The sequence below is a fragment of the Takifugu rubripes genome, chromosome 6 (genome assembly GCF_901000725.2).
Source record: "Takifugu rubripes chromosome 6, fTakRub1.2, whole genome shotgun sequence".
NCBI lineage: Eukaryota > Metazoa > Chordata > Actinopteri > Tetraodontiformes > Tetraodontidae > Takifugu > Takifugu rubripes.
Genome location: NC_042290.1, coordinates 6,507,364 through 6,520,836, shown reverse-complemented (window position 1 = coordinate 6,520,836; position 13,473 = coordinate 6,507,364). Strand labels below are relative to the sequence as shown.

At 42.7% G+C, this 13,473-nt stretch overlaps 4 protein-coding genes across 7 annotated transcripts; 2 read left to right on the top strand and 2 right to left on the bottom strand.

Moving 5' to 3' along the window:
• The first annotated feature begins 36 nt into the window (after window positions 1-36).
• kyat1 (kynurenine aminotransferase 1) lies at window positions 37-3,525 on the top strand. The gene is made up of 13 exons (XM_003965247.3): window positions 37-252; window positions 342-401; window positions 857-1,004; window positions 1,117-1,266; window positions 1,432-1,518; window positions 1,608-1,730; window positions 1,974-2,094; window positions 2,171-2,247; window positions 2,329-2,418; window positions 2,612-2,798; window positions 2,899-2,975; window positions 3,068-3,154; window positions 3,238-3,525. Exons 1-13 carry the CDS (start codon window positions 191-193, stop codon window positions 3,295-3,297), a joined length of 1,329 nt encoding a protein of 442 aa, XP_003965296.3. The 5' UTR covers window positions 37-190; the 3' UTR covers window positions 3,298-3,525.
• A 149-nt stretch (window positions 3,526-3,674) lies between these two features.
• spout1 (SPOUT domain containing methyltransferase 1) lies at window positions 3,675-6,698 on the top strand. Its single transcript, XM_003965291.3, has 13 exons — window positions 3,675-3,689; window positions 3,904-3,997; window positions 4,080-4,119; window positions 4,299-4,412; window positions 4,492-4,651; window positions 4,744-4,833; window positions 4,925-4,974; window positions 5,086-5,216; window positions 5,412-5,484; window positions 5,621-5,719; window positions 5,851-5,953; window positions 6,058-6,205; window positions 6,293-6,698. The coding sequence occupies exons 2-13, from the start codon at window positions 3,950-3,952 to the stop codon at window positions 6,380-6,382; spliced, it is 1,146 nt and encodes a 381-aa protein (XP_003965340.1). The 5' UTR covers window positions 3,675-3,689; window positions 3,904-3,949; the 3' UTR covers window positions 6,383-6,698.
• A 523-nt stretch (window positions 6,699-7,221) lies between these two features.
• On the bottom strand, window positions 7,222-9,860 carry st6galnac6 (ST6 (alpha-N-acetyl-neuraminyl-2,3-beta-galactosyl-1,3)-N-acetylgalactosaminide alpha-2,6-sialyltransferase 6). The gene is made up of 6 exons (XM_011604649.2): window positions 9,716-9,860; window positions 9,354-9,432; window positions 9,013-9,207; window positions 8,531-8,940; window positions 8,340-8,447; window positions 7,222-8,221 (listed from the first exon to the last, which is right to left on the bottom strand). Exons 2-6 carry the CDS (start codon window positions 9,375-9,377, stop codon window positions 8,035-8,037), a joined length of 924 nt encoding a protein of 307 aa, XP_011602951.1. The 5' UTR covers window positions 9,378-9,432; window positions 9,716-9,860; the 3' UTR covers window positions 7,222-8,034.
• A 1,231-nt stretch (window positions 9,861-11,091) lies between these two features.
• Window positions 11,092-13,460, bottom strand: st6galnac4 (ST6 (alpha-N-acetyl-neuraminyl-2,3-beta-galactosyl-1,3)-N-acetylgalactosaminide alpha-2,6-sialyltransferase 4). Of its 4 annotated transcripts, none has more exons than XM_011604644.2 (5): window positions 13,319-13,460; window positions 13,094-13,240; window positions 12,300-12,712; window positions 11,924-12,031; window positions 11,092-11,850 (listed from the first exon to the last, which is right to left on the bottom strand). In XM_011604644.2, the coding sequence occupies exons 1-5, from the start codon at window positions 13,328-13,330 to the stop codon at window positions 11,664-11,666; spliced, it is 867 nt and encodes a 288-aa protein (XP_011602946.1). In that variant the 5' UTR covers window positions 13,331-13,460; the 3' UTR covers window positions 11,092-11,663. The 4 variants fall into 4 exon arrangements, with proteins under 4 accessions (XP_011602946.1, XP_011602948.1, XP_029693190.1 ...); XM_011604646.2 differs by having other exon boundaries at window positions 13,094-13,172; window positions 13,319-13,457; XM_029837330.1 differs by having other exon boundaries at window positions 12,300-12,709; window positions 13,094-13,172; window positions 13,319-13,457.
• Window positions 13,461-13,473: the final 13 nt, after the last annotated feature.

The following is a 13,473-nucleotide window of genomic DNA, read 5'->3' as shown; positions in this document are numbered from 1 at the left end:
GTGCTCTTTGTCTTGCTCCGCCCACACAGGAAGTGAAATCAAAACACAAGGAATTGGAGGGGGCGGGGCTTCACTCACGGGTTTTCTTGTTTCTGGAAATAGACTATATATGTTTGTTTCTATTTGTGCCATTCGATATCCGTCTTCGTAATATAATTTGGAGTACCCCTTCTGCAGTGTTTATCCCTTGATGTGGATAATTAGGCATTTTGTCCTAAGAATAGTTCCTCAGCGTTTGGAAACCGAAACAAGGTCAGTGCTGCTATACTTAACGGTTTTATATTAAACACTTTCATACGTGTGATGTATTTTAACTTTATTAGATGTATTTTTTTCCCTAGAACAATCATGTCAAGACGAATTCATGCAAACAGAACAAATGGAATCGATAAAAACGTTTGGTAAGGATTAACTGTAGCGGAGAATAAAGGAATTATGCAGGGATTTTTTTTTTATTATTATGTCGCAGTAACCCAAAGTAGGTTTTTGTGTCGCAGTAATATTAAGTGTTGCATCAAAGCTTCCTGTTTATTTTGGTGAATTATCCTGAAATGGGATATTTTGACGTTCTCACTTCCAATTGGTCATAAGTTAATAACTGAAGCTATCATGCGTATCATGGTTTGGTTAGTCTAAAATATGTTCTAGAAATGGTTCTGGCTGTCATGACATGCAGGTTAATCAATAATTTTAGGCAGCCCAACACTATGAATGTGAATAAGTGTTAACTGGAAACCATTTGGTTGAACTCTGCCTCCTGTCCAAAGTTTCCTACGTTCACCTCCAGTCTTCCAAGTTCTTTGTGGCCACTGTGATAACACCATATATATTATGTCTCCCTGTTTCGTGCTGTCAGGGTTGAATTCACACAATTAGCAGCAGCCTACAGCAAAGTAAACCTTGGGCAAGGTTTTCCTGATTTTGCTCCTCCTAAGTTCGTTCAGGAGGCGTTTTGTCATGCTTTGAATGAAGGGCCCATGATGCACCAATATACCCGAGCATTTGTAAGTCATGTTACAGCTTTAATCTCAAAAACTATCTTAAAAACGAATAATATATGAATATGAATAAGATATATGCTTAAATACCACATATTATAACAATTTCTCTCCTCAGGGCCACGTCCCTCTTGTTAAAAGTCTGGCTAAGTTCTTCAGTAGGGTGATTGGACATGAGATCGATCCTCTGGAAGACATCCTGGTGACAGTTGGAGCTTATCAAGCTCTCTTCTCTGCATTTCAGGCTTTGATTAATGAAGGGGATGAGGTACACAAACCTGCTCAAGACAATAAAATACACTACAGTAACAGCACGTGAGATGTAATGTGCCTCTCGTGCATTTATCTGCAGCTCACAATCTATCTAAACCACACAATACATTTCTAGTGGTTGTCTGCCAAACAAAGAACTGACAGACATTTTGTCTTTCAGGTCATAATTGTTGAACCATTCTTTGACTGCTATCAGCCCATGGTGAAAATGGCAGGAGGACAGCCGGTGTACATACCGCTGAGGCCAGTGAGTGAGTCGCATGAGTCTTTTCAGAGTAGTTGTCACCTGGCTTCCGCAGTTTTACATTTTTATGTGCCTTTTTTGTTATTTGTCAGAAAGGTGATGGCAGTGTACTGTCGAGTGGAGACTGGGTTCTTTCGCCAGAGGAGTTGGCCAGTAAATTCACTCCACGCACAAAAGCACTTGTCATCAACACTCCCAATAACCCATTAGGCAAGGTGAGATTCCTGAGATAATGTGAATTTATGAATCAAAATACATAAGCCTGACTTTTATTTAATATGACTTTTATTTAATATGCACGCCATCTTGATTTTAGATGCAAGTTTTCAGTGAGTGATTAATAATTTCAGCACTTGAATTTAAAGGTTAATTTGGTCTAATGTACAGTAGATATAAGAAAGCAAATGTGAAATGAATGTAAAATATACTGTATTAAAACATGCATATCTTAATGGCAGGTTTACAAGACTGAAGAGCTCCAAATGATCGCCGATCTCTGCATCAAGCATGACGTGCTGGTCATCAGTGACGAGGTGTACGAGTGGCTGACTTATGATGGAGCCAAACACGTAAAGATTGGTGAGAAATACACTAAAATATTCGAGCTTCATTCATCTATATCATTTTATTAACAGTGGGAATGATTTATTGACAGCCAGCCTGCCTGGGATGTGGGAGAGAACCATCACTATTGGCAGTGGTGGAAAGACGTTTAGCGCCACTGGCTGGAAGGTACCGGTATTTCTGGCTGTATATTTTAAAGTGTCACACTTTGATGTACAGTGTTATAGTGCTGAGTTATTGTCTGTACAGGTTGGCTGGGCCATCAGCTCTGGGCATATTATAAAACACATGAAAACCATCCATCAGAACACAGTTTACCACTGTGCTACTCCTGCTCAGGTACTTTTACTGCTGTTCCAAACCCAGTCAGGTTTTGTCATGTTCCGCCTCACACTGCACACAAAGGTATAATAGCTGTGCATTTAGTATTTTCGCTCTTGGCCCATAAATTCTGTTCTAAATATTCCAGAAAGTGGATTAAAGGTACATTTTGAATGTAAGAAATTCTTCTCTGCATCCTGAATTTCAACAGGAAGCTGTGGCTCGTGGGTTTGAGAGAGAGTATGAGGTGTTTGGGACTCCAGAGAGCTACTTCCAGCAGCTGCCTGCCATGTTGCACCACAAGAAGAACAAACTGGCTTCTTTGCTGAAGAGTGTGGGTTTGAAGCCCATTATGCCAGAGGGAGGATATTTCATGACAGCAGACTTCTCCTCTATTAGTGAGAGATGAATGAACATCTACATCCATCAGTGCATGACAGAGAACACTCTTTGTTTCCACGTTGTTGTATTTTTATCTCAACTTCCTTCTTTTGACAGAGGTAGACTGTGACGACCCGAGCTCTAAAGATGAAGCCAAAGACTTTAGATTTGTTAAATGGCTGATTAAAGAGAAGGTATGGGTATTATTGTTGACATTAAAGATGGCAGCACTGTTTTCTCTGGTAAATGGTGGTTCATCACATTTACGTGGTTTGTTTGCGTGCAGGGTTTGGCTACAATTCCTGTCAGTGCGTTCTACAGTCCAGAACATGGCAAAGAATTTGACAAATACATCAGATTCTGTTTCGTGAAGGTAAATCCATTGACTGTAGTTTCATAACAGATTTCTCTTCTCGTCTCACTCTTTTTTCCACTCATTTAATCTTTACCACACAGGAGGAGGCAACCCTGGACGCTGCAGCTGAAATCTTGAAAAAGTGGAGTCAAGAACAGTAAAAGACACTCCCCGATGATCCCAGAATATTGGAACTCTCATCAAATGCCTGAATTAAAATGAGTCGTATTATCTGTTCCTTAATGTGACATTGTCAAAGTCTGATAGTTAAAGGTCAGCATCATCTTCTTCTTGTTTTCTCCTTGTGGAAATATTCTGAGTTAACAAAAAAGTAATTGCCACTTTGAAACTATTTTTGTTACCAATAAATCTTCCAATCAAATCTTTTATTCGGGTTTTTGACATTTTAATTTGAATGGTTCCTCATCCACTTAACGTTTCATGAAACACGTCCCATCAGTGCCGATCAACCAGTCGTGATCCCCCTCTCCCAGGTTTCTTAAGTAGATGTTCTGAGAAGTTGCATCTCAACAACCGTAGGACATATTAAAAGGTCAGACTAACCTCTAAACAACATCTAAAATAGGATAAATGTACGAGGATTTTTAGTGCACTACCATTTTCTCCTAGAGGCTGTTTTAGGTGCTATATTTGAATTGTATTTTAAGAAAACATGAACATATATGCATAGTGATAAATTCAGCTATACGCTTTTGAAAAATATCATTCTATTTCGATTCATGATTTTAATGTATTTTAATTTGAAGGGACGCTGACAACCCGGAAGTAAATAAGTCTCACGTGGTTGTAAAGATGTCTGTCGATATTGCAGCGAAAAAACAAAAAATTGTTACCTCTCAGGTACCGTTTTAGAACCGATTTACATGAAAGCAGTGTACATTTTCTCATGTAATTTTAACATACAAATATTTTATTTTTTCAGGCAGAGGAAAGGATAGATTGGAAGAAACGGAAAGCTGAACGTGAGTATGGGGAAGCTAAGGCTAAGTTAGCCGTCAACAACTGTGGTGCAAAATTTAATAGTATGGTTTGACAACACTGTAGTCGAAAATACTGCACCATGATGTTAAAGTTCATTCAAACTCCCATTTTAAAATAAATATCTGTGTATAATCACAATGTTTACGCTGATCAAAACCAGTAAAGGAGACTCAGAAGCAAAGAAAAGAAGCCAAGCTCCTCAAACAGCTGGAAAAGCAGAGAAGGGAAGAGGCTGCAGAGAAAGAGAGACTTGACCAAAGACAAACCAACAAAGGTAGCATCAATAGATTGATCAGACTGGTGTTGGTCCGCCTGTGCAGGCTGCAGTGATGCGGTGTGCGTGTCTCACACAGGTCGAGCTTCCACAGTGAGTGTGGCTGTCCCTGGTTCGGTCCTGGATAACGCTCAGTCCCCTGAACTCCGCACATACCTGGCTGGACAGATTGCCCGTGCATGTGTTGTTTTTTGTGTTGATGAAATTATTGTGTTCGATGAAGATGGGGAAGAACTCAAGTAAGTTCAGTTGGTTCCCATTTTGTAACATTTCCCTTATATGTCTGAAGCATTTAAAACATTGGATGTCTCACCCTTTGCTTGTCCTACAGGAGTGTTGAAGGAGAATTTAAGGGTGTTGGTAAGAAGGGAAATGCCTGTATTCAACTTGCTAGAATACTTCAGTACCTGGAATGTCCACAGTGAGTTTCCATCATTGTTCACATAGATCACAATGCCATTTTTGCATTTTAATTATTATATGGTTTTTTTTTTTTTGCTCGTTTGTCTCAGGTATCTACGCAAGTGGTTTTTCCCAAAGCATCATGATCTACAATATGCTGGTAAATGAAATGTGTCCTGCACCTGTTGCCTCAAACATTAGCTCACATTTTACTCATTTTGTAGATTTGCAAAATGGAACATAAACGAGTTTATTTGATTTTCTCCGAAAGGTTTGCTAAACCCATTAGACAGTCCTCACCACATGAGGACTGATGACGAATCTGAATATCGGGAGGGAATAGTCCTTGACAGACCCACCAAACAAGGACAAGGCTCACTAGTGAACTGTGGGATGAGAAAGGTGAGGGGTTGTTGTTGTAGGTTACAGATGTAGAGACCATAATCAGTGGTTTCATGATGGTAAATGTCATATTTCCAAGCTTCTCTGGATGCAAAAAAGGCAATGTAGTCAGAGTGAGTGAGAGAGAGAGAGGGAATGGAGTTGTCTCAGATTATCCATCTGTTTGGCTGAAAAGGGGAAAATCTGCTCCCACAGGATGTTCGGATTGACAAACAGCTGCAGTCCGGACTTCGAGTGACAGTTCAGCTGAGTCAGACGCACAGCTCAGGTACCTTCACTTTAATTACACACACACACACACACACACAGCACAGGCCTTAATAACAGTTCTCAGTTCAATCATGGCTTTCCACACTAGTTGACTACACCATCAGTGTTTCTGTCTGTCTGACCATCATCCTCAGAGAGCAAACACTGCAAAGGCGTGGTGGTGGCTCCTCACGTGCCCAGGACAGAAGGAGGGCTCTACTGGGGCTACAGCGTCCGCTTGGCTTCCTGTCTCAGTAAGGCTAAAACACTCATCACACACACTCTTGCTACTCATTTTTTTAACATCCCAAGCATTTAGGGGATAAGTGTCTAGGAGTGGAGCTGATCTTGCAGATTCATCCTTATTGTTGGTTTGTTGTCGCAGGTGCGGTTTTCACCGAGAGCCAGTTTAAAGAAGGCTATGATGTGACTATTGGCACATCAGAAAGAGGCAACAACCTGGACAAGGCAACAGTGCCTCCATTTAAGTAAGTTCAGACTGACAGGAAGGGAAGTAGTGGAAACATTTTCTGTGGCACTATTTCTACTGAAATGCTTCTGTTCAATCAATAAATGTTTCTTTACACTTTAGGCATCTTCTGGTAGTTTTTGGTGGACTCCAGGGATTAGAAGCCAGTGTTGATGCTGATCAAAACCTGGATGTAACTGACCCCAGTGTTTTGTTTGACCTTTACCTCAACACGTGCCCTAGTCAGGGCAGCAGGACCATTCGCACTGAGGTGAGGACCTGTTGGGAGTTTCTGTGTGACAGTAAAATCCCTTTTTTTACACACACAACCTGAAATTTGAAATCTTATTTTTAACAGGAGGCCATCTTGGTGTCCATGTCAGGCCTGAGACCAAAAATTGAAGCAGCCTTTTCAGATGCGTCCACTGGTTCACCAGACAGTCAATAATGGAGGAAATAACCTGTCTGCCTTGAACATTTTCATAATTGCTTCCAGAAACCTGTCTGTTTTGTTACACAAACTATATATGTCAGTATTGTACATATTCAAATGTAATTATCACAGAATTGAAATGACTTAATTTAAGTGTATTTGATGTGACCACTCCAGGCACTGTAGTGAATATCAATAGCAATGTTTCAATGGAACCACTAGATGGAGCTATTTCCCCTTAAAAGGCTGTATGAATTGACGAAATTTTTAATGATATTGTGATAACTCCTATGAAAACATGGATTTTTTTTGATAAAATTTAACAATAGTGTTTTTGGAATCTTATATGCAGTTAGAAGTCCCAACGGGGTGTGAGATAGAAATGGTTCGATACAGATGTGTCGTTACACATGTAAGGAAACAAACCCGCTGTGAGGAAAATCTGGTTCTCAAGTTACAAAAACACATCTGAAATCATTATCTTGAATATCTTGTGCGTTTGCCGTCAGAGAAGCAAACAGAGAGGCCGATGTTCAGTGTGATGTGCAGGCTTCAATTATAGTGAAATTTTCTGCTGATCAAATGAACAAAGAAGCAGCTGTGTGTCTGGAGGTCAGATGGACTCCAACACCAAGAACTCTGAAGCTGCTGGGAAACAGGGAAGCGCACGATAACATCAATGGAGCTGGAGCTTCGTGAGACTGCAAATCTTGGTAGATCCTTACAGAAATTAGACGCTACTTTCTGCCAGATGACGACACGTTTGGTCTTTTGTATAGATTTGTGTGTGTAAGCTGTTTTACAACAACTTTTAATGCACCTAAGGCTGTATTTTTAAAAAAGCCCACAATCGATTTAACAATCTGACACCTTTAATACAAAGTGTATTTGGATTAAATGTTCCAGCCCAGACTGATACACTGGAGTACAACACAACCATATTGACTGCATGCTCTAAAACGCTTCTGAGGTAAGTTTTAATGTATATTGTGTAGCATTTCATGAAAAAAGGAACATCAAATGCACAGAAAGTTTACATTTAAAACTATTTTAGCGCAAACATGAAATAAGGGCTAATGTGTAAAAAGCTGGTTATAAATACTGTGTTTTTTTTTGTTTTTAAATGGACCAGGAATAGTGAGCTGGCACTGAATCCTTTTTCATGAACACACTAAACAGTTTTAATTAGGGACGCACCGATACATCCATGCAATATGGGCCTTGCTGGTCTGGCGTTGGCCTGTCAGTAACTGTCAATATCCAATATTTTTGGTATTTGCAGAAGTAGTTTAATTATTAAAAATGTATTATTCTTTTATATACATCTATTTAATTCATGCTGAGCTATAAGGGTGTTTGTGTCAGTGAAATCAGTATCACTAGGTATCAGGTATCGGCCAATTTTTCATTTTAAAAACTGGTATTGACCTAGAATTGCACAAATATCGGCGCATCCCCAGTTTTAATGTCTGTTACGATACAGGTTTATTGTAGCGTAAAATCTCAAACTGGCTGACAGATTGCCTACGTGTTACTAAGTGAGTGTTGAAATGGCTCCGTGTCAAAAGGGAGCTTTTTGTAAGCCACTTAAAAGAACTTTGGAAACATAACAAAACTACACAATCCAAGTTCTAGTGCCACCCGTGCTTTTCACAATAAAAGTCTGGTCACCACGTGGGATGAACGAAGGTAATGTTGTAGTGTTTGGCCCAGCGTGCAAACACCTGCTTCTCCGTGATGAAGCGGTGGTGGTTTCCTCTCCGACTGCTTTCGTGCTGGGTGTAAGTCACACACTCATCGGGGCCCCTGGGCTTGTAGTAGTGGTAGGGGACCTTTTTGGCTCCCGTTTGCTTCCTGGGAAAAGAAAGCGTTCCGCTGCTCTTTAAAACCACGGTTCATTCCTGACAATCGGGCTCAGCTAACAGGTTGACGGTGTTTGAAACACTGAGCTCATTTTAATCTGCACACTCACCCACAGTGGCTGGGCGGAACCATCCCATAAACTTTGATGTTGTCACATATTTCGATGGCTATGACCATAGTGAACCAGCCTGTGCTCAACCAGGAGTGAGATTTCTGCCTGAGCATAAGAGAATCAAAAGTCACCATCATTATCTATTTTGCCCAGTGGGGGGTGTTTACAGAAAAACGGGCGATGCTCACCGGTCTCGCCCTGTCTCCGTGTGGAAGAGGTTGTCAAATCGGCGCATCTTGGTGGCTGTGATGGTGAAACAGGACAGTTTGCTGTATGCCATGACCCTCTGGATCAGCCTGTACAGACTTCCGTTGGCCTCTTTCCCAATCTTGTTGGGGGGGCCCCAGAAGATGATGACGGGGTTTCCAACCGCGCGGTGGAGGAACTCGGGCATTTTCCGGGCCACCCTGAAGACGCTGGAGTGGGCTATGACCCTCAGGCTGGTGTGGTTCCCTACGTCGGCCTCGAACCCCAAAGTGGGGGCGTCGTTCATGCGGATCACACACTCTGTGCGGTCGATCTCCGCGCCCGCTCCCGTGCCCAGAACGTGGCTGGAGCTGGTCACCAGTGCACAGTGGTGGCACCGCAGGGACATATTCTTGAAAGAGAAGAGCGCTAGAAATAATCTGGTTTCTATCAACAACACCAGTGGCACAAAAGTGTGCGGTACCTTGTTCCCATGAACTGGCACGTAACCACCTTTCCAAGGCCACTTCTTCAGGTTTGTGGCCCCGGCTGCGTTATTTACGGCCACGTGGAAGTTGGAATAGACTTCCTCGATGACATTGTTGGAGCCACAGAAGATAAGGAGGGTCATGAGGATAAAGGCAGCCACCAAGATCACCATCCTGTGGCTCTGCTGGCCCTGTCGTTCACATAATGGTTAAGAAGGTTTTAGTCTGCCACACGTTTCCCACGTCCTTGTCGTTAATTATTCATCCAATCAGGACCTCTAATTACAAGGCTGTGGGGGATGGATACCAAGACTTTCTGTACCACACCCTGGCTTACCTTGACACCGACTTTGACCCCCATGATTTCTGATCAGACCGTGTTCCGACACCCTCCGTCTGCCCGTGCGTCATCATATCTGCCAGAGCAAACATCGTCCATCATGGGGTTAAATCCCAGCCGCCCGATGTTATCTACGATCAGGCCAACTAATGACTAGAATCTGAGCTTGTTTTTTGGTTTTCTAATCATTATCTACAACCACATACACGCTGAGAAAGAAGAGGAAAAAATATGCATCATCCCGCCCCCCTATAATGGCCCAAACGCGGGCAGATTGTCACGATCTGCCTTAATAGTAATTATAATAATAATTTCGACAATATGTCGCTCGTGTGAATCGCGTCCCGATGGTCTTTTACCTTTGCATGGCCTTCTGCGGTCCCGAACGTTTCTTTCGTTCTCCGTCCGCCACCATCCTGCAGCGGCGTGTGACGTCATCACAACGCCCCCTCACCGCAGAGAAAAAAATCAAAACAAAACATAAACTGAAAATCTTCTTTGTGCCGTCTAGGTCATAAAACCCCCCATCAACAGTAATGAAAATACTCAAATGCACTCTTTTGAGCGCGACCCACCGTATTTATAAATCCCTCCTGTTGTCCTTGGGTAAAAATGACCCGCCACTGCATTAAAAACAAAACAAACCAAAAAAAAAAAAAATCCCCTAAACGATATTTTTATAACTTGAAATTCTATGACTTTTCCTAGATTGGTCCCAACACTAGAAAAAGTGAAATGTTGCTTTTATTCACATTTCCGTGTAAGCTGTACAAATAAAAGTACAAAGTTGGTCTTGGCGTCAAAATGGCCTGTGAGGCAAATCGTGTTGAAATCAAGGTCACAGAGTTACTTACACAGCACAGAATGTTACAGTGTTTTAGATGTGTCTCAGATCAATCAGTAGCAGAAGTAAACAAGACAAATTGGGTGGTCTTCTGTATAAAGGTGCTGCAGATGACAGGACCCTGAAATCCCTCTGTGCTAAGGCCTGCATCAAAGGAGAGAGGTCTTCTCATCAAAGTTTGCCTTCACGCCCACCACCACTCTAGTTTCATACCTCCCAAAGAAAAACAAGAATGTAGTTCTACTGAGCACACTGCACACAGATGGTGACATTAGCGATCGTGAGGACAGGAGGCCAGTCATCATCCTGGACTGCAGATAAGTGCTGGAGAGTCTTGCATGGAAACGCTGAAGAACGATCTGGCAAAGACTGAGAGTGCAGGGGAGGCTTATAAACAGGGCTGGTTGGGAATAAGCTGCCGCTGTGCTGCAGGTGAGTGGGGTTGAGCTGACGGGGTGGGAGTGGATGGCAGGTAGAGCGGAGCAGAGGCAGGTAGAGCGGAGCAGAGGCAGGGAGAGCGGAGCAGAGGCAGGTAGAGCGGAGCAGAGGCAGGGAGAGCGGAGCAGAGGCAGGGAGAGCGGAGCAGAGGCAGGTGGAGTGGAAAGTTACTGGGGCAGAGGGACAGGAGGGAACTGGGGGAATGGGGCTGTGACACTGTGTGCTGCAAGTGTAAGAAATATATCTGCAAAAGCTGTGCACTTGCATACTGCCCTACATGTGCTAATTAATTGAATGGGTTATGTTATTTTTCATATTTTAATAATTTGACTCTTCTTAGTTTTTACCACTTAGATCTATTCAGTTTCTACTGCAACATTAGTGATAGATACACATTTAGAAAATACAAATGTGAATGCAGCATTATTGTGAAAAGGATGGAAAGGTAGAACACACAGTGTAACAGCACTTTATTCACAGTTGCTCCCAGCAGTGCATTTCAACGTTGGACCCGTCACATTTTGACATTTCCCTGCTTTGAAACCGCGGTTTCCTCAGTAGTGCAACTATTTCAGTCTTTGGAATTAGTCCAACAACAAAACAATGAGAAGATCATCACAAGCTATAAAGGTGGTAGTATTCTGTGAATGTAAACAGGCAGGGAAATACAGGATAAAGACCCAACCATGATTATTTTAAACAAATCTGATGAATTGGAGAAGACACATTTCCTGTTTGGTTGATTTGCTCTTTAGCTGATGGACAGCTCGTCCCGGAGAGCTACAGTCTATATGCTGCTGCAGGCTGGATGAATGCCGGAGTCTGTTCCAAACTCCAAACTAAAATGCCGGCGCTTGAATCAAACCCAGATCCTTGTTGCACAATACGGGATGATTCTTCAACTGTTGAACAGGAAGTGCTTCTACTCGTAGGAGATGACGTCATCTCACCATTAAGAACTACAGCAGTAAAAACGGCTCTGGACAAAAGATATCAAAAATACAAATATCCTGCTGTTCCTATCGTCAGAGACTCCACGCAGGGTGTTTGAACACTATCTTGTGCCACTTCGCCCATTTAGCATAAATGGCCTTCTCGGTGATGAAGCGGTGGCCCCCTCGTTTCTTGTGCTCGTGGACCCTGTACATCCTGCACTCCTCCACGCGGTTCTGCTCGTAGTAATGGTAGGGGACCAGGCTGCGGTTCTCTTGACTGCAAAGTACCAAAAATTAAAAAGCAATTATTTTTTATTGTCTCAAGGCCAGACGATAGATGTGCATCTCACCTGCAGTGGTTATCGTTGATCATTCCGTAAATCTGGATGCTGTCACACACGTTTAGAGCCAAAATCATGGTGAAAAATCCAGTACTGAGAAACGCTCCTGTCTTCATTCTGAGGGGGGGAAAAACCAAATTACCAGTCAATAACATTTAGAGCCATGGGAGCTGCTGGCCTACATTTTCAGTGGGTTCAACCCTGTTGTTAGCAAGACACAGCCGTGGAGGGAGAGCTACAAACAATCCTATTTTTATTTTAGGTCAATACACAAAGTCTATGAGTGGGGAACAGGAAATGAAAAGATTAATAGTGCAACACAACAAATGAATATATAAAGTCGCTTTCCTGTCAAAAAGAAATGATTTCTGAACCATTACTCTACCTGTTCTTTCCCGTTTCATTCTGGAACACTTGGTCGCAGTACTTAATCTTCTCACTAGTCATAGAGTACATTTTCACATTCGGATATTTCTTTGCTATTTTCAGGAGAACGTTGAAGATTTGTCCTTTCCCATCTTGTCTCATTTTGCTGTCGGGACCCCAAAAAACATATGTGGTATTTGCAGCCTGGTGGAAGTAGTAGAGCTCGTTCTTCACCAGCAGAGGAACGCTAGTGTGAGACACAACTCGCAGGCTGGTGAGACTCCCTACATCTTCCTCGTACCCAGCCGTGGGCGCGTTGTTCATCCGGATCACACACTGGATCTTGTCTATCTCCTCTCCGAGGCCTGCACCGAGCATCTGGCCAGAGCTAGAAACCAGAGCACATTGGTTGCAGTGCACGGCCAGGAACTGCTGAGAAAACACAGAAGTGGAAAGCCTTTATACATGCTGTCTGACCAGTGATCATGTGATCTGTGCCAGCACTTTACTCCAGCTTCACCCCACAGACATGCACAGGTGAATTGGCCTTTGGAGTGAATGTGAGCATGCATGGTTGCTGGTCTTTCTATATTAGCCCTGCGATGAGCTGCAAGCTTAGTCGTCCTGCTTGCCCTTCCTGTTAATTTGTGTCTGATGCTACATCTTTTGCAATGTTTTTTTTAAAGTGAAAAATATGAAACAGGTGCAGTCAGACCGTTTAGGACCTTTCCTTGAATTGTATTAGAGTAAGTGACACATTTCTGATCATTCTAACTTATTACCGGATGTGGTGTGGAGCTTCTTCCCTCTCACCTGCCGTTTCCTGCCAGGTGTGATCCTCATGTAGCCCTTCAGCCCGGTGCTTTGCAAAGCTTTGGTCCGACTCTCCCATCTGGTTACATGACCAAACCAGAACAACAGAGGAAGGCTCAGGCTCAGCAGGCAAAGCCAACGAAGCATCTGCATTTTCCAGGAAAAGTCGACCATGACCTACAGATTCAAAGATGGGCTACATACATCAGACCACTGTATTCTTACCAGATTTTTCATATCAAAGTCTGGAGTGGAGAAAGTCCTTCTCTAGCGGACCAGGCGCCATCATTAGGGCAAATCTGTGGTGGCAGGGGCGGAAGAAGAAACAAACTCAGGCGTGTTTACGCTATGAATACCTTTTCCGTCAAACGTCAGTATGT